Source organism: Anomaloglossus baeobatrachus, chromosome 10, assembly GCF_048569485.1.
Source record: "Anomaloglossus baeobatrachus isolate aAnoBae1 chromosome 10, aAnoBae1.hap1, whole genome shotgun sequence".
Lineage (NCBI taxonomy): Eukaryota > Metazoa > Chordata > Amphibia > Anura > Aromobatidae > Anomaloglossus > Anomaloglossus baeobatrachus.
Window position 1 is genome coordinate 43,806,678 of NC_134362.1, and position 26,585 is coordinate 43,833,262.

At 52.1% G+C, this 26,585-nt stretch overlaps 1 protein-coding gene and 1 non-coding gene across 2 annotated transcripts in view; both read right to left on the reverse strand.

The window, feature by feature from the left end:
- BBS1 (Bardet-Biedl syndrome 1) overlaps nucleotides 1–26,585 on the reverse strand; it is a 121,847-nt gene that overhangs the window by 29,135 nt on the left and 66,127 nt on the right. The window contains exons 10-12 of the mRNA XM_075325628.1: nucleotides 23,401–23,521; nucleotides 22,970–23,128; nucleotides 15,780–15,849 (exon numbers count right to left, since the gene is read on the reverse strand). Coding sequence (XP_075181743.1) covers nucleotides 15,780–15,849; nucleotides 22,970–23,128; nucleotides 23,401–23,521 — 350 coding nt within the window. The remainder of the gene's footprint in view (nucleotides 1–15,779; nucleotides 15,850–22,969; nucleotides 23,129–23,400; nucleotides 23,522–26,585) is intronic.
- Nucleotides 25,283–25,354, reverse strand: TRNAD-GUC (transfer RNA aspartic acid (anticodon GUC)). Its single transcript has one exon. It is a non-coding gene; the product is annotated as a tRNA-Asp (tRNA).

The window sequence follows — 26,585 nt, forward strand, 5'->3', positions numbered from 1 at the left end:
CTCTGGTAGAATGGGCTTTCAGCCCAGAGGGAACCGGAAGCCCAGAAGATCGATAAGCTTCGAGAATTGGTTCCTTGATCCACCGAGCCAGGGTTGATTTCGAAGCCTGTGACCCTTTACGCTGGCCAGCGACAAGGACAAAGAGTGCATTCGAACGGCGCAGGGGCGCCGTACGAGAAATGTAGAGTCTGAGTGCTCTCACCAGATCTAACAAGTGCAGATCCTTTTCACACTGGTGAACTGGATGAGGACAAAAAGAGGGTAAGGAGATATCCTGATTGAGATGAAAGGGGGATACCACCTTAGGTAGAAATTCCGGAACCGGACGCAGAACCACCTTGTCCTGGTGAAACACCAGGAAAGGGGCTTTGCATGACAGCGCTGCTAGCTCAGACACTCTCCGAAGTGATGTGACTGCTACTAGGAAAACCACTTTCTGTGAAAGGCATGAAAGAGAAATATCCTTCATTGGCTCGAAAGGTGGTTTCTGAAGAGTCATCAGTACCCTGTTCAGATCCCAGGGTTCTAACGGCCGCTTGTAAGGAGGGACTATGTGACAAACCCCCTGCAGGAATGTGCGTACCTGTGGAAGTCTGGCCAGGCGCTTCTGAAAAAACACAGAGAGCGCTGAGACTTGTCCCTTAAGAGAGCCGAGCGACAACCCTTTTTCCAATCCTGATTGAAGGAAGGAAAGAAAAGTGGGCAAGGCAAATGGCCAGGGAGAAAAACCCTGATCAGAGCACCAAGATAGGAATATCCTCCACGTCCTGTGGTAGATCTTGGCGGACGTTGGTTTCCTAGCCTGTCTCATAGTGGCAATGACCTCTTGAGATAACCCTGAAGACGCTAGGATCCAGGACTCAATGGCCACACAGTCAGGTTGAGGGCCGCAGAATTCAGATGGAAAAACGGCCCTTGAGACAGCAAGTCTGGTCGGTCTGGTAGTGGCCACGGTTGACCCACCGTGAGATGCCACAGATCTGGGTACCACGACCTCCTTGGCCAGTCTGGAGCGACGAGGATGGCGCGGCGACAGTCGGACCTGATCTTGCGTAACACTCTGGGCAACAGTGCCAGAGGAGGAAACACATAAGGGAGCTGAAACTGCGACCAATCCTGAACTAAGGCGTCTGCCGCCAGAGCTCTGTGATCTTGAGACCGTGCCATGAATGTTGGGACCTTGTTGTTGTGCCGTGACGCCATTAGGTCGACGTCCGGCATCCCCCAGCGGCAACAGATCTCCTGAAACACGTCTGGGTGAAGGGACCATTCCCCTGCGTCCATGCCCTGGCGACTGAGAAAGTCTGCTTCCCAGTTTTCTACGCCCGGGATGTGAACTGCGGATATGGTGGAGGCCGTGGCTTCCACCCACATAAGAATCCGCCGGACTTCCTGGAAGGCTTGCCGACTGCGTGTTCCCCCTTGGTGGTTGATGTATGCCACCGCTGTGGAGTTGTCCGACTGAATTCGGATTTGCTGGCCTTCCAGCCACGGCTGGAACGCCTTTAGGGCAAGATACACTGCCCTTATCTCCAGAACATTGATCTGAAGGGAGGACTCTGTCGGAGTCCAGGTTCCCTGAGCCCTGTGGTGGAGAAAAACCGCTCCCCACCCTGACAGGCTCGCGTCCGTCGTGACCACAGCCCATGATGGGGGAAGAAAGGATTTCCCCCCCGACAGAGAAGTGGGGAGAAGCCACCACTGAAGGGAAGCCTTGGCTGCCCGTGAAAGGGAGACTTTCCTGTCGAGGGACGTCGACTTCCTGTCCCATTTTTGGAGAATGTCCCATTGAAGAGGACGCAGATGAAACTGCGCAAAAGGAACTGCCTCCATTGCTGCTACCATCTTCCCTAGGAAGTGCATGAGGCGCCTCAGAGGGTGCGACTGGCCTTGAAGGAGAGATCGCACCCCTGTCTGTAGTGAACGCTGTTTGTCCAGCGGAAGCTTCACTATCGCTGGCAGAGTATGAAACTCCATGCCAAGATATGTCAGAGATTGGGCCGGTGTCAGATTTGACTTTGGAAAATTGATGATCCACCCGAAACTCTGGAGAGTCTCCAGAGCAATGTTCAGGCTGTGTTGGCATGCCACTTGAGTGGGTGCCTTGACCAGCAGATCGTCTAAGTAAGGGATCACCGAGTGTCCCTGAGAGTGTAGGACTGCTACCACTGCTGCCATGACCTTGGTGAAGACCCGTGGGGCTGTCGCCAGGCCGAAAGGTAGTGCCACGAACTGAAGATGTTCGTCTCCTATGGCGAAACGCAGGAAGCGCTGATGCTCTGGTGCAATTGGTACGTGGAGATAAGCATCTTTGATGTCGATTGATGCTAGGAAATCTCCTTGGGACATTGAGGCGATGACGGAGCGGAGCGATTCCATCCGGAACCGCCTGGTTTTTACGTGTTTGTTGAGCAGTTTTAGGTCCAGAACAGGACGGAAGGATCCGTCCTTTTTCGGTACCACGAACAAGTTGGAGTAAAAACCGTGACCCTGTTGCTGAAGAGGCACAGGGATCACCACCCCTTCCGCCTTCAGAGTGCACACCGCCTGAAGAAGAGCATCGGCTCTCTCGGGGGGCGGGGATGTTCTGAAAAAACGAGTCGGAGGACGAGAGCTGAGCTCTATCCTGTAACCGTGGGATAGAATGTCTCTCACCCATCGGTCTTTTACCTGTGGCAGCCAGGCGTCGCAAAAGCGGGAAAGCCTGCCACCGACCGAGGATGCGGTGTGAGGAGGCCGAAAGTCATGAGGAGGCCGCCTTGGGAGCGGTTCCTCCGGCGGTCTTTTTAGGACGTGACTTAGACCGCCATGCATCGGAGTTCCTCTGATCCTTTTGAGGCCTTTTGGACGAGGAGAACTGAGACCTTCCCGCGGGCCGAAAGGACCGAAACCTCGATTGTACCTTCCGTGGTTGAGGTCTGTTTGGTTTGGACTGGGGTAAGGAAGAGTCCTTTCCCTTGGATTGTTTAATGATTTCATCCAATCGTTCACCAAACAGGCGGTCGCCAGAAAATGGCAAACCGGTTTAGAACTTTTTCGAAGCGGAGTCTGCCTTCCATTCACGTAACCACATGGCCCTGCGGACTGCCACCGAATTGGCGGATGCTACCGCTGTACGGCTCGTAGAGTCCAGGACCGCATTAATGGCGTAGGACGCAAACGCCGACGCCTGAGAGGTTAAGAACACCACTTGCGGAGCAGATGTACGTGTGACTGCATTAATCTGCGCATGACAAGCTGAGATAGCTTGGAGTGCCCATACGGCTGCGAATGCTGGAGCAAAAGACGCGCCGATAGCTTCATAGATGGATTTCAACCAGAGCTCCATCTGTCTGTCAGTGGCATCTTTGAGTGAAGCCCCATCTTCCACTGCAACTATGGATCTAGCCGCCAGTCTGGAGACAGGAGGATCCACCTTAGGACACTGAGCCCAGCCCTTGACAACGTCAGGGGGGAAGGGATAACGTGTATCCTTAAGGCGCTTGGAAAAACGCTTATCTGGACAAGCTCGGTGTTTCTGGACTGCCTCTCTGAAGTCAGAGTGATCCAGAAACATACTCAATGGACGCTTGGGAGACCTGAAACGGAATTTCTCCTGCTGAGAAGCTGACTCCTCAATTGTAGGAGCTGGTGGAGAAATATCCAACACCTGATTGATGGTTGCTATAAGGTCATTCACTATGGCGTCACCATCAGGTGTATCCAGGTTAAGCGTGGTCTCAGGATCAGAATCCTGATCTGCTACCTCCTCTTCATCATCCAGAGAGTCTTCCTGCTGAGACCCTGAACAGTGTGATGAAGTCGAGGGAATTTCCCAGCGACCCCGCTTAGGCGGCCTGGGACTGCGGTCCATGTCAGAGACCTCACCCTGGGACCCATGGGTCACCCCAGGAGCACTCTGCAGCTCCAATTGAGGGGGGCCTGGGGTCAATGATTGAACAGTGCCCGGGGCCTGAGTCACCGGTCTGGACTGTAAGGCTTCTAGTATCCTAGCAGACCATTTATCCATAGTCTCAGACAGTTTGTCAGCAAACACTGCAAACTCCGTCCCTGTCACCTGGACAGTGGTAGCAGGTGGTTCCACCTGGGCCACCAGTAGCAGAGGCTCCGGCTGAGTAAGTGCCACAGGGGCCGAGCATTGCACACAATGAGGGTCCGTGGAACCTGCCGGTAGTATAGCCGCACATGAGGTACAGGTTGCAAAGTAAGCCTGTGCTTTGGCACCCTTGCTATTTGCAGACGACATGCTGTTGTCTCCCTGAGTACAATCCAGGAGGGTATATAGCCAAAAATCAACAGTGCGACAGTACAGTGTAAATGTATAGCATATAAGCATATATATATATGTACACTTCTGCACTCAGTGGGGCCAGCACCTCAGGTGCTGCTTACCGACCGCTCAAAGCGGTTGTGTGATCACCAGAATCCCTGCATGGGCCTCCCAGAGCCTGTTGTCTCTCCTCTCCAGCGTTAGAAGTGCTGACAGGAATGGCTGCCGGCGTTCTGTGGAGAGGAGGGGGCCGTGGGCGTGCCCTAGAAAGTGCGGGTATCTGGAGCCCCAGTGTGCTGTATGAGGGGGGAGGAGGATACAAAGTATGCTCCAACCCTCAGCACTAACGTCCTGTGCAGCGTCCCGCCCTTCCCCTGACTGGCAGGCCTGGGGGCGGGAATATGCGATACTAGGCCGCAAAAGCCGGGGACTAAAGTAATAAGCGCGGCCGGCATATAAGCGCGGTCGGCGCGGTAGTCCCCGGCGCACAAACACACCCAGCGGTGCTGAAGTGTATATGGCCACCAGCGCTCCATGCGCGGTTCCCACGGGGACACAGAGTACCTCACAGCGCGGCCGGCGCGGAAGTCCCCGGCGCACTAACACACCCAGCAGTGCTGCAGTGTGTGTGGCATCAGCGCTCTATGCGCGGTCCCCACGGGGACACAGAGTACCTCACAGTAGCAGGGCCTTGTCCCTGTCGATACTCGGCTCCTGTCAGCAGATTCCCCAGGGGCTGCGGAGGGAGCACGGTCTCATGTGCCTGGAGACCGATTAGGATCCCACTTCACCCAGAGCCCATTAAGGGATGGGGAAGGAAAACAGCATGTGGGCTCCAGCCTCTGTACCCGCAATGGGTACCTCAACCTTAACAACACCGCCGACAAGAGTGGGGTGAGAAGGGAGCATGCTGGGGGCCCTGTTATGGGCCCTCTTTTCTTCCATCCGACATAGTCAGCAGCTGCTGCTGACTAAGATGTGGAGCTATGCGTGGATGTCAGCCTCCTTCGCACAAAGCATAAAAACTGAGGAGCCCGTGATGCACGGGGGGTGTATAGGCAGAAGGGGAGGGGTTACACTTTTTAAAGTGTAATACTTTGTGTGGCCTCCGGAGGCAGAAGCTATACACCCCAATTGTCTGGGTCTCCCAATGGAGCGACAAAGAAAAATATTTTTCTGTGTGTTGTGTTTTTTTTTATCTTTACTAGAAATTCATGGTGGCCATGTCTAATATTGGCATGACACCATGAATTTCGGGCTTAGGGCCAGCTATACAGCTAGCCCTAACCCCATTATTACCCGGCGAGCCACCCGGCATCAGGGCAGCTGGAAGAGTTGGATACAGCGCCAGAAGATGGCGCTTCTATGAAAGCGCCATTTTCTGGGGTGGCTGCGGGACTGCAATTCACAGCGGGGGTGCCCAGAAAGCATGGGCACCCTGCACTGTGGATTCCAATCCCCAGCTGCCTAGTTGTACCCGGCTGGACTCAAAAATTGGGCGAAGCTCACGTCATTTTTTTTTAAAATTATTTCATGAAATTCATGAAATAATTTAAAAAGAAGGGAATTTTGTTTACTTACCGTAAATTCCTTTTCTTCTAGCTCCAATTGGGAGACCCAGACAATTGGGTGTATAGCTATGCCTCCGGAGGCCACACAAAGTATTACACTAAAAGTGTAAAGCCCCTCCCCTTCAGCCTATACACCCCCCGTGCTGCTACGGGCTCATCAGTTTTGGTGCAAAAGCCAGAAGGAGGAAAAATTATAACTGGTTTAAAGTAAATTCAATCCGAAGGAATATCGGAGAACTGAAACCATTTAACATGAACAACATGTGTATACAAAAAACAGGGGCGGGTGCTGGGTCTCCCAATTGGAGCTAGAAGAAAAGGAATTTACGGTAAGTAAACAAAATTCCCTTCTTCTTTGGCGCTCCATTGGGAGACCCAGACAATTGGGACGTCCAAAAGCAGTCCCTGGGTGGGTAAATAATACCTCATAATAGAGCCGTAACGGCTCCGTCCTACAGGTGGGACACTGCCGCCTGAAGGACTTGCCTACCTAGGCTGGCATCTGCCGAAGCATAGGTATGCACTTGATAGTGTTTCGTGAAAGTGTGCAGGCTCGACCAGGTAGCTGCCTGACACACCTGCTGAGCCGTAGCCTGGTGTCGCAAGGCCCAGGACGCTCCCACGGCCCTAGTAGAATGGGCCTTCAGTCCTGAGGGAACCGGAAGCCCCGAGGAACGGTAAGCTTCGAGAATTGGTTCCTTAATCCACCGAGCCAGGGTTGATTTGGAAGCTTGTGTCCCTTTACGCTGGCCAGCGACAAGGACAAAGAGTGCATCCGAGCGGCGCAGGGGCGCCGTACGAGAAATGTAGAGTCTGAGTGCTCTCACCAGATCTAACAAGTGCAAATCCTTTTCACATTGGTGAACTGGATGAGGACAAAACGAGGGTAAGGAGATGTCCTGATTGAGATGAAAAGGGGATACCACCTTAGGGAGGAATTCCGGAACCGGACGCAGAACCACCTTGTCCTGGTGAAACACCAGGAAAGGAGCTTTGCATGATAACGCTGCCAACTCAGACACTCTCCGAAGTGAGGTGACTGCTACTAGAAAAACCACTTTCTGCGAAAGGCGTGCGAGCGAAATATCCCTCATTGGCTCGAACGGTGGTTTCTGAAGAACCATCAGCACCCTGTTCAGATCCCAGGGTTCTAACGGACGCTTGTAAGGAGGGACGATGTGACAAACCCCCTGCAGGAACGTACGTACCTGTGGGAGTCTGGCCAGGCGCTTCTGAAAAAACACAGAGAGCGCAGAGACTTGTCCCTTAAGGGAGCCAAGCGACAAACCCTTTTCCAATCCGGATTGAAGAAAGGACAGAAAAGTGGGCAAGGCAAAAGGCCAGGGAGAAAACCCCTGAGCAGAGCACCACGACAGGAATATTTTCCACGTCCTGTGGTAGATCTTGGCGGACGTTGGTTTCCTAGCCTGTCTCATAGTGGCAATGACCTCTTGAGATAATCCTGAAGACGCTAGGATCCAGGACTCAATGGCCACACAGTCAGGTTGAGGGCCGCAGAATTCAGATGGAAAAACGGCCCTTGAGACAGCAAATCTGGTCGGTCTGGCAGTGCCCACGGTTGACCGACCGTGAGATGCCACAGATCCGGGTACCACGACCTCCTCGGCCAGTCTGGAGCGACGAGGATGGCGCGGCGGCAGTCGGCCCTGATCTTGCGTAACACTCTGGGCAACAGTGCCAGAGGAGGAAACACATAAGGAAGCTGAAACTGCGACCAATCCTGAGCTAAGGCGTCTGCCGCCAGAGCTCTGTGATCTTGAGATCGAGCCATGAATGTTGGGACCTTGTTGTTGTGCCGTGACGCCATTAGGTCGACGTCCGGCATCCCCCAGCGGCAACAGATCTCCTGAAAAACGTCCGGGTGAAGGGACCATTCCCCTGCGTCCATGCCCTGGCGACTGAGAAAATCTGCTTCCCAGTTTTCTACGCCCGGGATGTGAACTGCGGATATGGTGGATGCTGTGTCTTCCACCCACAGCAGAATCCGCCGGACTTCCTGGAACGCTTGCCGACTGCGTGTCCCACCTTGGTGGTTGATGTAAGCCACCGCTGTGGAGTTGTCCGACTGAATTCGGATCTGCTTGCCTTCCAGCCACTGCTGGAACGCTTTTAGGGCAAGATACACTGCCCTGATCTCCAGAACATTGATCTGAAGTGAGGACTCTTGCTGAGTCCACGTACCCTGAGCCCTGTGGTGGAGAAAAACTGCTCCCCACCCTGACAGGCTCGCGTCCGTCGTGACCACCGCCCAGGATGGAGGTAGGAAGGATTTCCCGTTCGATAATGAGGTGGGAAGAAGCCACCACCGAAGGGAAGCTTTGGTTGCTTGAGAGAGGGAGACGTGCCTATCCAGGGACGTCGGCCTCCTGTCCCACTTGCGTAGGATGTCCCATTGAAGAGGACGTAGGTGAAACTGCGCGAAAGGGACTGCTTCCATTGCTGCCACCATCTTCCCCAGGAAGTGCATGAGGCGCCTCAAGGGGTGTGACCGACCTTGAAGGAGAGATTGCACCCCTGTCTGTAGTGAACGCTGTTTGTCCAGCGGAAGCTTCACTATCGCTGGAAGAGTATGAAACTCCATGCCAAGATATGTCAGCGATTGGACCGGTGTCAGATTTGACTTTGGAAAATTGATGATCCACCCGAAACTCTGGAGAATCTCCAGAGTAACGTTGAGGCTGTGTTGGCATGCCTCTTGAGAGGGTGCCTTGACCAGCAGATCGTCTAAGTAAGGTATCACAGAGTGACCCTGAGAGTGTAGGACCGCAACTACTGTAGCCATGACCTTGGTGAAAACCCTTGGGGCTGTCGCCAGGCCGAACGGCAGTGCCGCGAACTGAAGGTGTTCGTTTGCTATGGCGAAGCGCAAGAAGCGCTGATGCTCTGGAGCAATTGGTACGTGGAGATAAGCATCCTTGATATCGATCGATGCTAGGAAATCTCCTTGGGACATTGAGGCGATGACGGAGCGGAGGGATTCCATCCGGAACCGCCTGGTCCTTACGTGTTTGTTGAGCAGTTTTAGGTCCAAAACAGGACGGAAGGACCCGTCCTTCTTTGGAACCACAAACAGGTTGGAGTAGAAACCGTGACCCTGTTGCTGAAGAGGAACCGGGACCACCACTCCTTCTGCCTTCAGAATGCCCACCGCCTGTAGAAGAGCCTCGGCTCGCTCGGGAGGCGGAGATGTTCTGAAGCATCGAGTCGGAGGACGAGAGCTGAACTCTATCCTGTAACCGTGAGACAGAATGTCTCTCACCCAACGGTCTTTTACTTGTGGCAGCCAGGTGTCGCAAAAGCGGGAGAGCCTGCCACCGACCGAGGATGCGGTGTGAGGAGGCCGCAAGTCATGAGGAAGTCGCCTTGGTAGCGGCACCTCCGGCGGTCTTTTTAGGGCGTGATTTAGACCGCCATGCGTCAGAGTTCCTCTGATCCTTCTGAGGCCTTTTGGACGAGGAGAATTGGGACCTGCCCGCACCCCGAAAGGACCGAAACCTCGACTGTCCCCTCCTCTGTTGGGGTGTTTTTGGTTTGGCCTGGGGTAAGGATGTTTCCTTTCCCTTGGATTGTTTGATGATTTCATCCAATCTCTCACCAAACAAACGGTCGCCAGAAAATGGCAATCCAGTTAAGCACTTTTTGGAAGCTGAATCTGCCTTCCATTCCCGCAGCCACAAGGCCCTGCGTATTGCCACCGAATTGTCGGCTGCAACCGCCGTACGGCTCGCAGAGTCCAGGACAGCATTGATAGCGTAGGACGCAAATGCCGACGTTTGAGAGGTTATGGACGCCACCTGCGGCGCAGACGTACGTGTGAGTGCGTCAATTTGCGCCTGACCAGCTGAGATAGCTTGGAGTGCCCATACGGCTGCGAATGCTGGAGCAAAAGACGCGCCGATAGCTTCATAGATGGATTTCAGCCAGAGCTCCATCTGTCTGTCAGTGGCATCCTTGAGTGAAGCTCCATCTTCCACTGCAACTATGGATCTAGCCGCAAGTCTGGAGATTGGAGGATCCACCTTGGGACACTGAGTCCAGCCCTTGACCACGTCAGGGGGGAAAGGGTAACGTGTATCCTTAAGGCGCTTTGAAAAACGCTTATCTGGACAAGCTCGGTGTTTCTGGACTGCCTCTCTGAAGTCAGAGTGGTCCAGAAACATACTCTTTGTACGCTTGGGAAACCTGAAACGGAATTTCTCCTGCTGAGAAGCTGACTCCTCCACTGGAGGAGCTGAGGGAGAAATATCCAACATTTCATTGATGGACGCAATGAGATCATTCACTATGGCGTCCCCATCAGGAGTATCAAGGTTGAGAGCGGCTTCAGGATCAGAATCCTGATCAGCTACCTCCGCTTCATCATACAGAGATTCCTCTCGCTGAGACCCTGAACAATGTGATGATGTCGAGGGGATATCATAGCGAGCTCGCTTAATCGGTCTGGGGCTGCGGTCCGTGTCAGAGACCTCACCCTGGGATCCATGAGACACCCCGGGAGGACATTGCTGTTCCAACTGAGGGGGACCAGGGGGCAATGATTCCACAGTGCCCCTGGCTTGAGATGCCGGCCTGGACTGCAAGGCTTCTAATATCTTAGCCATAGTCTCAGAAAGTCTATCAGTAAAAACTGCAAACTCCGTCCCTGTCACCTGGACAGTGTTAACAGGTGGATCTCCCTGGGTCACCCTTAGCAGAGGCTCCGGCTGAGAAAGTGCCACAGGGGCCGAGCATTGCACACAATGAGAGTCAGTGGAACCTGCCGGCAGTATAGCCGTACATGCTGCACAGGCAGCATAGTAAGTCTGTGCTTTGGCACCCTTGCTATTTGTGGACGACATGCTGTTGTCTCCTCTGAGCAATACAGGAGGGGATATAGCCAAAAATCAATTGTGCACCATACAGTGTAAAGTATAGACTATAATCAATAAACTATAAATACACTTCTGCACTAGTGGGGCCAGCACCACAGGTGCTGCTTACCGCCCGCGCAAAGCGTTTGTGTGGGCACCAGAATTCCTGCCTGGGTCTCCCTGAGCTTGTCTCTCCTCTCCAGCGTTAGCAGAGCTGAGAGGAATGGCTGCCGGCGTCCTGAGGAGAGGAGGGAGCCGTGGGCGTGACCCAGAAAAGTGCGGGAACTGGTGCCCCACTGTGCAGAGTGAGGGGGGTGGAGTATGCAAAGCATGCTCCAGCCCTCAGTGCTGCCGTCCTGTACAGCGTCCCGCCCTTCCCCTGACTGGCAGGGCTGGGGGCGGGAAGAAAGAGAGACTAGGCCGCAGAAGCCGGGGACTCGAGTAATAAGCGCGGCCGCCGTATAAGCGCGGTCGGCGCGGAAGTCCCCGGCGCACTAACAGTCCCAGCCGCGCCGCAGTGATCTCATGGCAGCGGCGGTCAGCGCGGCAGTCCCCCTACACACACACACTCAGCGACGCTGAGTGTATAGTGGCACAAACGCAGTCAGCGCTGCTGTCCCCGGTGCACTAGCACACCCAGCAATGCTGGAGTGTTGCTGTGCGCAGTCCCCACGGGGACACAGAGTACCTCCAAGTAGCAGGGCCATGTCCCTGAACGATACTCGGCTCCTATCCAGCAGGGTCCTCAGGAGCTGTGGATGGAGCACGGTCTCCTGTGCCTGGAGACCGATGGGATCCCACTTCACCCAGAGCCCTAATTGAGGGATGGGGAAGGAAAGCAGCATGTGGGCTCCAGCCTCCGTACCCGCAATGGATACCTCGACCTTAACAACACCGCCGACAAGAGTGGGGTGAGAAGGGAGCATGCTGGGGGCCCTGTCATGGGCCCTCTTTTCTTCCATCCGACATAGTCAGCAGCTGCTGCTGACTAAGCTGTGGAGCTATGCGTGGATGTCTGACCTCCTTCGCACAAAGCATAAAAACTGATGAGCCCGTAGCAGCACGGGGGGTGTATAGGCTGAAGGGGAGGGGCTTTACACTTTTAGTGTAATACTTTGTGTGGCCTCCGGAGGCATAGCTATACACCCAATTGTCTGGGTCTCCCAATGGAGCGCCAAAGAAAAAAGGGCTTCCCTATATTTTTGGTTCCCAGCCGGGTACAAATAGTCAGCTGGGGGTTGGGGGCAGCCCGTACCTGCCTGCTGTACCCGGCTAGCATACAAAAATATGGCGAAGCCCACGTCATTTTTTTTTGTTTGGGGGGGCAAAGAAATCCTGCATACAGTCCTGGAAGGAGGATGCTGAACCTTGTAGTTCGACAGCTGCTGTCTGCTCTCCTGCATACACTATTGGATGGAGTATGCTGAGCCTTGTAGTTCTGCAGCTGTCTGCTCTTCTGCATACACTAGTGGAGAATGAAGAACACATTGAAGAAGGAAATGACATCAGACCTTTTTTTTTTTGTTCACTGATAAAAAACGCATAAGGACGCAGTGAGCAAAAACGCAGCAAAACGCAGCAAAAAAACGCACCAAATCGCGGCAAAACGCGTGCGTTTTTTGCCGCGTTTTTTCAACGCAGGTGCGTTTTTGTGCGTTTTTAGCGGCCAAAAACGCACAAAAACGCAGCGTCAAAAAAACGCACTGTGTGCACATAGCCTTAAGGCCCAGTCACACTAAACAACTTACCAGTGATCCCAACAATGATACTAACTGATAGGGATAGCTGGTAAGGGGTGCTTCACACACAGCGAGATCGCTACTTAGATCGCTGCTGAGTCACGTTTTTTGTGAACTCATTAGCGATCTCGCTGTGTGTGACACTGAGCAGCGATCTGGCCCCTGCTGTGAGATCGCTGCTCGATACACACAGTGCTGGTTCGTTTTTTTATTGTTGCTCTACCGCTGATAAGCACACATCCCTGTGTGTGACAGCGAGAGAGCAACAATCCTGAATGTGCAGGGAGCAGGAGCCGGCGTCTGACAGCCTGAGGTAAGCTGTAACCAAGGTAAACATCGGGTAACCAAGGTGGTTACCCGATATTTACCTTCGTTACCAGCCTCCGCAGCTCTCATGCTGCCAGTGCCAGCTGCTGCTCCCTGCACACGCTAAGCTAAGCGGTGTGCACTGGTAACTAAGGTAAAGATCGGGTAACCATACCCGATGTTTACCTTAGTTACCAGTGTCCGCAGCTTCCAGACGCCAGCTCCGTGCAAGCGCAGCATCGCTTGCACGTCGCTGCTGGCTAAGGGCTGGTCACTGGTCGCTGGTGAGATCTGCCTGTTTGACAGCTCACCAGTGACCATGTAGCGACGCAGCAGCGATCCTGACCAGGTCAGATCGCTGGTGGGATTGCTGCTGCGTCGCTAAATTGTGACGGTACCCTAAGTTGCTAGGAGGTCGCTGGTGAGATGTCACACTAAGCGACGCTCCAGCGATCCCACCAGCAACCTGACCTGGCAGGGATCGCTGGAGCGTCGCTACACGTGGAAGCATGCTGCGCTTGGTAACTAAGGTAAATATAGGGTAACCAACCCGATATTTACCTTAGTTACCAGCGCACACCGCTTAGCGCTGGCTCCCTGCACTCCTAGCCACAGTACACATCGGGTTAATTACCCGATGTGTACTCCAGCTACGTGTGCAGAGAGCAGGGAGCCAGCACTGACAGCTGAGAGCGGTGGACGATGGTAACGAAGGTAAATATTCGGTAACCAAGGAAAGGGCTTCTTGGTTACCCGATATTTACATTGGTTACCAGCGTCTGCAGACGCCGGCTCCCTGCTCACTGCACATTTAGTTGTTGCTCTCTCGCTGCGATGTGTGCTTCACAGCGGGAGAGCAACAACTAAAAAATGGTCCAGGACATTCAGCAGCAACCAGCGACCTCACAGCAGGGGCCAGGTTGTTGCTGGATGTCACACACAGCAACATCGCTAGCAAGTTGTGCCTCAGCAGCGATGTTGCTAGCGATGTTGCTTAGTGTGACGGTACCTTTACCTACCATAGGTTTCTTAAGGCCCAGTCACACACAACGACTTACCAGCAATCCCGACAACGATACTACCTGATAAGGATCGCTGGAAAGTCGCTGGTGAGATGTCCCACAGTCAGACCTTACCAACGATCAGCGACCTGTATAACGATCTCGTCGGGCGTTGGGACCGTGTTAGGAGGTCGTTGGTAGGTGTCAAACACAGCGATGCGTCCTGCCCAGCAGTACATCGCCTTTTAAGAAAATGGTCCGGACCATTCTGCAACGACCGGTGACCTCACAGCAGGAGCCTGATCGCTGGTAGGTTTCATACAGAGATCGCTGGCGAGATCAGTGCTGCATCACAGAAACTGTGACTCAGCAACAATCTCGTTAGCGATCTCATTGTGTGTGACGGGGCATTTATTCTCTTTGTAAATTCCACATTAAGTGTTTTTCAGGGCACTTTGAGTCCCCCAGAATTATTACCCTTCCATGTGGTTTTAACCCTTTTTTATCATAGCCCTGATTGTTTGTGTCATTTTTAATCATGTAATTCAATAAAATTGTTATCATTTTGCACCGTACATACTCCTTTTCCTCTGTTTTTTTCATGTATTCCATGGAGTAGGTGTCTACCACAGGGCCCCTCACTTGAGGAGGTCTCTCTGATGGTTATATATATTCATACCGGTTATGAGGCTCTTTGTTTATCTCAGGGAACAACTAGTGTTGGTGCGAATCCATTCGTACGTTCCAGACCATTGGCCACAACATTAATCTCTGACAGCTGGACTGGACCTGGAGAACTATCTCTTACCAGACGGCATCCGCAACTCTTCTTTTGATTAGCCGGCCTGGCACAGTATCATCATTGTGGCGTAATGCACATGTGACATCATGCCAGGCCGGCTAATCAAAAGAAAAAAAGAGCTGTGTTTTCCATTAGGTAACGAGCAGTTCTCCCGCTCCCATCTAGCTAGCAGAAATTACTACCATGGACGAATGGGAAGTGGGCGAATCGATTCGCACTAACTCTAAGGATAACTGTTATTGCGGGGGTCTCATTTAAACGTCTACATTTTTCTACATTCGATAAAAATGTACTGATTTCTACACTTTCTCCATTCCAAAAATATGTGAAAAATTAGACTGGACTTGGGCGTCATCGGAGTTCGGTTGAATTTTGTTTCACAGACCCATAGACTTACTGTATTTTTCATTTTATAAGACGCACTGGATTATAAGACGCACCCAAAATTTAGAGAAAAAAAAAGGAAGGGGGGATAGTCCGTCATCATCCAGTGATGTCTTACTGGGGAAGGGGGGGGGGGGGTCGGCAGCAGCGGTAGAGCGGGGGGGGGTCACAGGGGGCAGGGGCAGTGCAATGCTGCGGGCGGTGCGGCAGGTGTCCCAGATGCTCGGCGGCGCTGTAAGGCACAGAAAACATCTAGGAAGTGTCGGTGGTGTGGGCTTCAAAGTAATGGCGCCCCGGAGTCGGAGCATGGGCAGATTAAGCTCTCGGCTCCCAATGGGCTGGAGGTGGTGCATGCGCAGATAAAATCTTGAGCCGCTATTTGAAGTCCGCACCGCCGACATCAGGATGGCCCCTGCCTCACCACCTGCAGCACAGAGCGGTACACATCCCCGCAGCACAGAGCGACGCACAGCCCCGCAGCACAGAGCGGCGCACAGCCCCGCAGCATTGTCCCTGCCTCCTGCGACCCCTCTCCACCACCTCCCAGTAAGCTACATTCAGATATGACGCATGCCTCATTTTTCGCTCAATTTTTAGGAGGAAAAGTGCATCTTAAAATAAAAAAAAATACGATAAATTGCTAATTTGGATCCAACCCTCACATCAAAATCTCCACAATTTTTGGTGGATCACATGTACGGTGTGCAAAAAATCACGGACATGTAAATAGCCCCATAGACTATCACAGGTATGAGTGCTATACGTGAAAACCAAGGATAGCTCTGGTATGCAAAAATTGAACGTCTGAATGAGACTTAAATGTAAGAGTTAATACCTTTGGTGGTCATAATCAGAGTATCATCCTCTCTTCCATATCTTCCAAAGCAAAGACTGGTCACTATGTCCTGTAAGACAAAAAAGAGAACTTTGTTACTTACCGTAAATTCTTTTTCTTATAGTTCCATATTGGGAGACCCAGACTATGGGGTGTTTAGCTTCTGCCTCCGGAGGACACACAAAGTACTACACTTAAAAGTGTAGCTCCTCCCTCTGAGCTTATACACCCACTGATGAGCAGACTCAGCCAGTTTAGTGCAAAAGCTGAAGGAGAATAGCCACCCACAAGTAAAACAGAGCAAAAACCGGAACAACCGGAAACTCTGTCTACGACAACAGCCGGTGATAACACGCGGAACAAGAAATTGCCAACAGGCAACAGGGAGGGTTCTGGGTCTCCCAATACGGAACTATAAGAAAAAGAATTTACGGTAAGTAACAAAAGTCTCTTTTTCTTTATCGTTCCTTTGCGAGACCCTGGGTGGGAATAAACAGAAAAACTAAGAAGTAGGCAGAACCTAACTTCACAAGTGGGCGACAGCCGCCTGGAGGATGCGTCTGCCCAAGCTCGCATCTGCCGAAGCATGAGCATGCACTTGGTAGTGCTTTGAAAAGGTATGCAGGCTAGTCCACGTGGCAGCCTGACAGACTTGTTGAACCGTAGCCTGGTGCCTGAAAGCCCAAGAGGCACCGACAGCTCTGGTCGAGTAAGCCTTGATCCCCGGCGGGGGAGGCACTTGAGAACACTGGTAGGCATCCGAAATGGTCGACCTAATCCAACGGGCTAAGGTCGGCTTAGAAGCAGAAAGGCCCTTGCGCCGACCTGTGGTTAGCACAAAAAGAGAAGTGCACCGCCTAAGAGCAGCGGTGCGAGACAGATAGATCCGGAGAGCACGCACCAGATCCAGAGTATGCAACGCTTTTTCAAAGCGATGAACAGGAGCCGGACAAAAGGAAGGTAAGGTAATGTCCTGATTAAGGTGGAAGGGAGAGACCACCTTAGGGAGAAAGTTCGGAGTCGGACTTAGAACCACCTTGTCTTGATGAAAGATCAAAAAAGGTGACTCCGAAGAGAGCGCAGCCAAATCAGAGACTCTCCTGAGGGAAGTTATGGCCACCAGAAAGGCCACTTTCTGTGAAAGACGAAACAAACAAACCTCCCTAAGAGGCTCAAAGGGGGGTTTCTGCAAAACCGTGAGAACCAAATTAAGGTCCCAGGGATCCAAGGGCCGCCGGTAAGCGGAATGATGTGATACGCGCCCTGCATGAAGGTGCGGACCTGAGCCAGCCGGGCGAGACGCCGCTGGAACAGCACTGACAGAGCTGAGACTTGTCCCTTGAGAGAGTTGAGGGACAGTCCTAGCTGCAGACCGGACTGTAGAAAAGACAGAAGGGTCGGCAAGGAGAATGGCCAAGGAGGATGGCCGGAAGAGCGACACCAGGACAGGAAAATCTTCCAAGTCCTGTGATAGATCTTGGCGGAGGAAGACTTACGGGCCCGAGTCATAGTGGAGATAACTTCCGGAGGAATACCAGAAGCCGTCAAGATCCAGGACTCAAGAGCCACACCGTCAATTTGAGTGCCGCAGAATTCGGGCGGAAAAACGGACCTTGTGAGAGAAGGTCTGGACGGTCCGGGAGATGCCACGGCACCTCTACGGACAGATGGAGCAGGTCTTGGTACCAAGCTCGCCTGGGCCAGTCCGGTGCAATGAGGATGACACGACGGCCCTCCATTCTGATCTTGCGCAGGACTCTGGGCAAGAGAGCTAGAGGGGGAAACACGTAGGACAGACGAAACTGGGACCAGTCTTGAACCAGAGCGTCCGCGGCGAAGGCCTGAGGATCGTGGGAGCGAGCCACGTAAACCGGAACTTTGTTGTTGTGACGGGATGCCATTAGGTCCACGTCCGGAGTGCCCCATTTGCGGCAGATCGACTGAAACACTGCCGGGTGCACGGACCACTCGCCACCGTCCACGGATTGACGGCTGAGATAATCTGCCTCCCAGTTTTCCACGCCTGGGATGTGGACTGCGGATATGATGGACTTTGAGTCCTCCGCCCATTGAAGGATGCGTTGTACCTCCAACATTGCCAGGCGGCTGCGTGTCCCGCCTTGGTGATTGATGTAGGCAACCGCTGTTGCGTTGTCTGACTGGACTCGGATGTGCCTGCCCGCCAACAGGTGGTGAAAAGCCAGGAGAGCCAGAAGCACAGCTCTGGTTTCCAGAACACATTGATCGAAAGGGCTGACTCGGACGGAGTCCAAGTGCCCTGCGCTCTGTGGTGGAGACATACCGCTCCCCAGCCGGATAGACTGGCATCCGTGGTGAGGATCACCCAGGACGGGGCGAGGAAGGAGCGCCCCTGGGACAGAGAGAGGGGCCGAAGCCACCACTGAAGAGAGCTCCTGGTCTGTGGCGACAGAGCCACTAACCTGTGCAAGGAGGAAGGCCGCTTGTCCCAACAGCGGAGAATATCCAGCTGCAGGGGACGCAGATGGAACTGGGCAAAGGGAACAGCCTCCATTGACGCCACCATTTGACCCAGCACCTGCATCAGGTGCCTGAGGGAATAACGGCGGGGCCTCAGTAGAGAGCGCACCGCCAGTTGGAGGGACTGCTGTTTGACTAAGGGCAACTTCACAAGTGCCGGCAAAGTCTCGAACTGCATCCCTAGGTACGTGAGACTCTGGGTCGGAGTCAGAGTAGATTTGGGGAGATTGACAAGCCACCCGAATTGGGCTAGAGAGGCAAGAGTGAGCGAGACACTCCGCTGACAGTCTGCGCTGGATGAAGTCTTGACTAGAAGGTCGTCCAGGTAAGGAATCACTGCCAACCCCTGTAGGTGCAGGACCGCAATCACTGCTGCCATGACCTTGGTGAATACCCGAGGGGCTGTGGCCAACCCGAAGGGGAGAGCCACGAATTGGAAATGATCTTCTCCGATTGCAAAACGTAGCCAACGCTGGTGAGAAACTGCAATTGGCACATGCAGATAGGCATCTCTGATGTCGATGGATGCCAGGAAATGCCCTTGGGTTATTGAAGCAATGACTGATCGCAGGGACTCCATGCGAAAGTGCCTGAACATGCTTGTTGAGAAGCTTGAGATCCAGGATGGGCCGGAAGGAACCGTCCTTTTTGGGAACTAGGAAGAGATTTGAGTAGAAACCTCTGAACCATTCCCGGGCGGGCACCGGTACAATTACTCCGTTTGCCTGCAAGGATGCCACGGCCTGCGAGAAGGCGGCGGCCTTGGAGCAGGGGGGAGTTGAGAGAAAAAATCTGTTTGGCGGGCTGGAAGAGAATTCTATCCTGTAGCCGTGGGAGATGATATCCCTCACCCACTGATCGGAGACGTGTTGAAACCACGCGTCGCCAAAGTGGGAGAGCCTGCCACCGACTAAGGACGTTGCTGGCGCTGACAGATAGTCACGAGGAGGCTGCCTTAGTGGCAGCACCTCCTGCGGTCTTCTGTGGACGCGCATTTGGGCGCCAGTTGGATTTCTGGTCCTTGGCTGAGTTAGTGGACGAGGCCGAGGGCTTAGAGGACGGCCAGTTGGAGGAACGAAAGGAACGAAACCTCGACTGATTCCTACCCTGGACAGGTTTCCTGGTCTTGGTTTGTGGCATGGAAGTACTCTTCCCGCCAGTAGCTTCCTTAATGATTTCATCCAGCTGTTCACCGAACAAGCGGGACCCAGCAAAAGGGAGCCCAGCAAGGTACTTCTTTGAAGAAGCATCTGCCTTCCACTCTCGAAGCCACAAGATCCTGCGGATAGCGAGGGAATTAGCCGAAGCCACCGCAGTGCGGTGAGAAGCCTCCAGCATGGCAGACATGGCATAGGATGAAAAAGCTGAAGCTTGGGAAGTTAAGGTAACCATTTCGGGCATAGATTCCCTGGCGAGGGAATGCATCCCCTCTAGAGAAGCAGAGATGGCTTTGAGAGCCCACACTGCTGCAAAAGTCGGGGAGAACGAGGCCCCCGCCGCTTCATATACGGATTTGGCCAGGAGGTCAATCTGGCGATCAGTGGAATCCTTAAGGGAGGTTCCATCAGCCACCGACACAACGGTCCGGGCTGAGAGCCTAGACACCGGGGGGTCTACCTTTGGGGACTGAGCTCACTCCTTGACCACCTCAGGTGGAAAGGGAAAGCGGTCATCAGAGCCACGATTTGGGAAGCGTTTGTCAGGACAAGCCCTGGGCTTGGCCACAGCGGCCTGAAAACTGGAGTGGTTAAAGAACACACTCTTCACTCTCTTAGGCGAGGTAAACTGGTGCTTTTCTGCTAGAGAGGGTTGCTCCTCTGATACTGTCGGATTGAGATCCAGTACAGAATTAATGGAAGCAATCAAATCACTAACATCTGAGTCACTTTCGGACAGATCAATGGGGCACATGGAGTTAACCTCCGAGCCCCCCGTAAAGGCATCCTCCTCATCCTGCGAGTCAGCTCCTGAATCAGAGCCGCGGGACGAGGAAGGAGAGGGGACCCTGCGTCTCTTCTTAGGAGGACGGGGTCTGGGACCAAATGAGGAATCCTCTGTGAGCTCCGGTCCTGAGAGACCCCTAGCAGCCGAGGCACCCTGTGAGGGGAGCTGATGCATGTTCAGCAAAGTCCTGGACAGATGTCCCATGGAGTCAGAAAAAGACTGGGAGATAGACCTAGAAAAGGCTTCTACCCAAGCCGGAGGTTCAGGCACAGGAGCAGGAGCAGCCTGAGAGACCACTGGGTGTGAGACTCCAGGCTGAGGCACCGCCAGGTTAGAGCAGGCATCACAATGTGGGAATATGCTCGGTTCAGGCAGCAGGAGCTTACATGCAGTGCATACTGAATAAAGCTTTGGAGCCTTGCTCCTCGTGTGAGACATGCTGGAGTGGAGGCTCTGCCAGAGAATGAACCCCAGAGAGTATAAACAGAGGTCCACAACCGGAGACCGGTTGTGGCTTACCAGACCGCTGGAGCGGTGTTGTGTGCCCTCCAGATCCCGAAGCCCGGACCCCCAAGCACAGCACCTCAGCAGAGATGCTGCAGACCAGCGCTGCAATGCAGAGAGAACGCTGAAAAAATGGCCGCCGGAGCGAAGAGAGGGGGCGGGGCTTGCTTGAGGAGCGGGAACTGGAGGGCCATAGAGACCTACAGGGGAGAGGACACACACAGCAGTGGGGAGTGTCCCTCCCCTGCACAGAACGGCCGCCGGGAGGAGCCGAGCCTGTCCCTCTGCATGAGAGACAGGCGAGGTCAGTGAAACCGAAACTAGGCCTCTGGCAAAGCCGGGGCCTAAATTTGAGCGGCGCGGCCGGCGCGCAGGCACCATCGGCGCGGTTCTCAGGCGACAGCTAGAGAACCCGCCGGAAATGTCAGAAAACACAATCAGCACACTCTCCCACAACAATAAAGTACAGGGACCCGGAAAACTAAACGTCTCAGGTACTTAGCTTGCTGAGACGCAGGGCCATGTCCCTGGGGGGATGAGTGCTCCGGTCCAGCAGGGTCCTGAAGGGCTGCGGATGGAGACCGGTCTCCTGCCAAGCATGGAGACCGTGCTGGCTCCCACTTCAAGCCAGAGCCCAGGAGGGATGGTGAAGGAGCGCGGCATGTAAGGCTCCAGCCTAGGAATCAACCTTACAACACCGCCGACACAGTGGGGTGAGAAGGGACATGCCGGGGGTCCAGACGTGGACCCCACTCTTCAATCTCGTTCCAAAAGGAAAAAATCATATGAGAATGCATGTGTGGATGTATGCCTCCTGAACACAAAGCGATAAACTGGCTGAGTCTGCTCATCAGGGGGTGTATACGCTCAGAGGGAGGAGCTACACTTTTAAGTGTAGTACTTTGTGTGTCCTCCGGAGGCAGAAGCTAAACACCCATTGTCTGGGTCTCCCAAAGGAACGATAAAGAAAAGAATTTTACCATGTACCCTTGTCACATGTATCACTGAGCCTTATAATAAAGAGAAGAGCACACTAAAAACTATGGATAAGTCACATAAACACAAGTGCAGACATAAGCGATACCTGTCGTGGCTTTTATCGTGGCACCATATCTAATGGGATAGACTTCTCAAGTCTGTAGCCATGCTGGCAAATGTGGGCTGGGCATGACCAAGTGTCACGCTCCCCGGGTCCTCGGCTCCCCTCCCCGGGTCCTCTGCTCCGCTCCCCGGGTCCTCAGTCCCGCTCCCCGGCTCACCTGCCACGCTCCCCGCTCCCCAGCCTCCGGGGCCCGTCCTTCCCAGGCCCCCTGGTCTCCGATCCCGGCGCCCGACGGCTTCCCAGGCCCTGGCCGGCTCCCCTGCGTCCTCCTCTCAGCTTCCTTCCCTGGCTTCTGGCACCCGAGCCGCGCGCATGCGCATTAGGGCGCGCGGTCACTGACCCTTTCTTAAAGGGCCAGCGTCCATTAACAGGAAATGAGGCTAAACAGGTACAGGGTATAAAGGGGTTTATTGTCCAAGGGGGCGGGGCCTGATCTTCGTGTTTCCTAAGCTAGGAGTCAGGTCTCCTGGTGTCGCTGTGCATATACTCACCTATCTCTCTTGTAGAGCCGTGCCTGCCTCGCCATCCAGTCCTGCCGTATCCTGAACCCCGAACGCTGTCCATCTGCCATCCTGACAGTCCGCACCATCTCGGATCCCTGCGGTGACCCGTCATCTCGCTCCAAAGGTTCCGGACCCCGCCTAACGTCATCTCGGCTTCCGAACCTGAGCTGCGTCACCCGGACTACCACCCGTGACTCCGTGGTCCCAGGGACTTCTCCGCTATACTCGTGTGCACGGACTGTCCTGCTGTTTATAGTGTTCCAGCTACCGGACTCTTTACTACCATCTAGGAGTTCGGCCCAGTGGATCCACCTCCTGGGTCTGCCCGTCCACCTGGCCGTGACACCAAGTAAATGTCCTTGGCTTTTCTTTGGTAATCTATTGTAATTTGACTGACGTTTCCAGTGACATTTATGAAATTATGAAAGCTACTCAAGTCCCATGCATTCTGCAAGTAGCGCATGCGCAGTGACTTGCGCCACTCTCCGCTGTGTGCACCCAGTCAAGTCAAATCTTGTCAAATTTCAAGAAAAGAGGTTGCGGAAAAGCAAGGACTCTTTCCCGGCTTATCCACTAAGCAAAAAAGCGCAAGACACAATATTTATTTATTTAAGCTCTGCTCTGCTGCGACAACTTACTGGGGTTGATATGACGCTCAGTAGATTCTTATCTCGGTATAGGTGCACTTCCAGATTCTTCAATCCCACCAGAACAGCTTGAATGCTACGCGACTTCTGCTCCAATAAAGCCATTGTCATAACAGAGGCTGGCAGGGCCACCTTCCACAGCCGCTTTCCCTATCACAAGTGAGAGTTTCCATTGTTATCTATGGGTCTACCATAAGGATGTGTCACCAAAAAAAAAAAAATATATGTCTGGGCTTTACAGGCTTAGGACGGTTTCACAAATCAGAGTAGGGAATCAGATGTAAGGTCTGGCCGCGGGCCTCCTCCCCCGAAAATAATATGAGAATGGTGAGTTTATATCAGGAGACCCGTGGCCGATTCTTGGGGCCCGTCAATCACGGATGTGTGAAACCGGCCATAGGTATAGGATCTGGTGCTCACACCTTCTGAGAGTATCCAAGCAGCATCTCCTGGGAGGTCCCAATTATGATATTCTTCTGTACACGGACCATTCCCACCACCTGAGTGCTCAGCTCAATGCTATACTTGGGCCGCTTAGAATCTCTGAAAAAAAAAATAAAATCCGATATTAACTCATTAATGCTTGCTATACTGTGTATTACAATGTATGTATTTATTCCTAAAACCAGAAATCTCCTAACTACTACATCCATAAATCCAGACAGTTTAGCTCGAGAACTGATCTTCCAGATACTTTTGACCCTTTGTGGTTTCTCCAAAAGATATTTTATAAAGTCTCAACACATTTGTCCAACATTTTACTCCCCGGCTGCCATAGATCAAGCAGTAACGGCAAAAGAGCCAATTACTTAATATTTATAAAAAAAAACAAAAAAGAACCCAAACAATCTCATTGCCAATCCTCCACTGCTCTGCTTCCAACACTTCTCAGGTCCCCTTCCAGCCTCTGTTCTTTCTTCTCCACCTGTAAGGACATGTGATTGCTGCAGTCAATCACTTTTACAGTAGCTCCATTTCCCCTTCCAGTCTCTGTACTTCCACTTTCATCTGGATGGACAAGTGATTGCTGCAGCCAATTACTTTTACAGTAGCTCCATTTCCCCCGCCAGTCTCTGTACTTCCGCTTTCATCTGAATGGACAAGTGATTGCTGCAGCCAATCACTTTTACAGTAGCTCCATCTCCCCCATCAGTCTCTCTACTTAGACTTTCATCTAGAATGACAAGTGATTGCTACAGTCAATCACTCTTTGCAGTAGCGCCATGTCCCCCGCCAGTCTCTGTACATCAACTTTCATTTGGATGGACATGTGACTGAGGCAGCCCATCAATGGCCAGTCATGTCTCAGTCCAGATAGAGCAAGAGGTACAGAGACCAGCAGGGGACATGCGACTACTGCTGCCAGAGATTGGCTGCATCAATCACAAGTCCATCCAGAGCCTAGATGGAAACCAGAGTAGCACTGGAAAGGCACTGACCGTGCATCGCTAAACTGAGGATTACATTTTGAACGTTTTTCACCATTTATTTATTTTAAACATGAAATGTCCAGTGGTTAAAAAATGGCTGCTGTCATTTTACTGTTTCCTAGTCCCAACTATATAATGAGGGAGAGGTCAGATCAGAACTGATGGACATGGGGAGAAAACACAGCATCCAGGGAAAAACAAGAGCAGAGCGGAAGAGAAGGAGCCGCTCTGATTATGTATGTCTGCAGAAGGAGCGGTCTATAATTGCTCTGAGCCAGAAGAGATAATCACAGGGTGGAACAAGCAGATAATTATTAACTACCTGTTGGTAAGTTCTTAACGCCATAGCAAAGAAAATAAAACTCCTGGATAACCTTTTAAATATATAAATAAATATATATACATATATATACATATACATATATATATAATATATATATATATAATATATATATATGTTATATATATATACATAATATATATATATATTTTATATATATATATATATATATATATACATACACACACATATACATACATATATATATATATATATATATATATATATATATATATATATATATATATATATATATATATATATATATATATATATATAAAATATATATATATATATATATATATTAAAAAAAACATTTACACCAATTTATGGTGTAAATTATAAATATTTTTTTTCATATCGAAGTATTGATAAATAATTTGAATTTATAAAAATAAATAAATAAAATAATGATATTATATTCAACTTTAAAAGGTAATATGTTATGTAATATGTTAAGTGGAAAAAATTGCAGTTAAAAAAAATAATAAAAAAAAATATAATAAGAAGACTAAATAATATATATAAAAATGCCTCCCCGTCGGGGAATTGAACCCCGGTCTCCCGCGTGACAGGCGGGGATACTCACCACTATACTAACGAGGACAAGCTGAAAAGCAGCTGAGCCCCAGCTGTCTCCAGAAATCGGAGATGGAACTTGACCATGTCTAATAAAACATTTTAAAGGGAACCTGTCATCAGAAATTTGGCTTTCAACCTAAATGTTTCCCCCTCTACAGCTCCTGGGCTGCATTCTAGTAAGGTTTCTATACTTTTTGTGCCCCCTTTTAAACCAAAATAAATACTTTATAAAACTGTACCTTTCGGTTTGAAAATCTTGTAAATCGTCCATGGGGGCGGGCCGTGTGGCGTCCGTTGCTGTATCTTATGCCGTCCCCCATGCTTCAAATCATCCCTCAGGACGCCGCCCACTGCGCCCGAGGTCCCGTGCACGCCGGGACACCTGGTGACGTGGTCGCAGGCACGAGAGTATGGGCGGCGCTGTGATTGCATCGCAAGTGCGCGCCTATACTCTCGTGGGCGCGCTCTCCCCTCTGCACGTCGCTCAGATCCTCTCCGCTTCTCCTGTAGTGGCCTGCCCCGCTCCTCCCATCTATTTCCTGCTGCAGGGTACGATGGGAAGGAGGTGACGTCGGGACGGCGCAGAACGCTGGAGGCAGTGGGGAAAGGGCGGGCACGAGAGTATGGGTGGGCACTTGCGATGCAATCACAGCGCCGCCCATACTCTCATGCCTGCGACCACGTCACTAGGTGTCCCGGCGTGCACGGGACCTCGGGCGCAGTGGGCGGTGTCCTGAGGGATGATTTGGAGCATGGGGGACGGCGTAAGATACAGCAACGGACGCCACACGGCCCGCCCCCATGGACGATTTACAAGATTTTCAAACCGAAAGGTACAGTTTTATAAAGTATTTATTTTGGTTTAAAAGGGGGCACAAAAAGTATAGAAACCTTACTAGAATGCAGCCCAGGAGCTGCAGAGGGGGAAACATTTAGGTTGAAAGCCAAATTTCTGATGACAGGTTCCCTTTAAGAGCTTTCAACCCCGATTCATAAAGATTGACGCTTAGTACGCAAGTCTTTACAAAGAATGTGTTGGAGTGAGACATATCTAACTCATTCAAGGGAACCTGGAAGGTCTGATAATGATATTATCTAGCAGTTATAGGGTTAGGCTATGTGCGCACGTTGCGTACAGTTCACTGCAGAAATTTCTGCAGCGATCTGAAGAGCACATGTGCGCTTTAAATCGCTGCAGAAATGTCCGTAGTGAAAGCCGATTCCATGCGCTCTGCCTGCAGCTCCTCCCATAGAC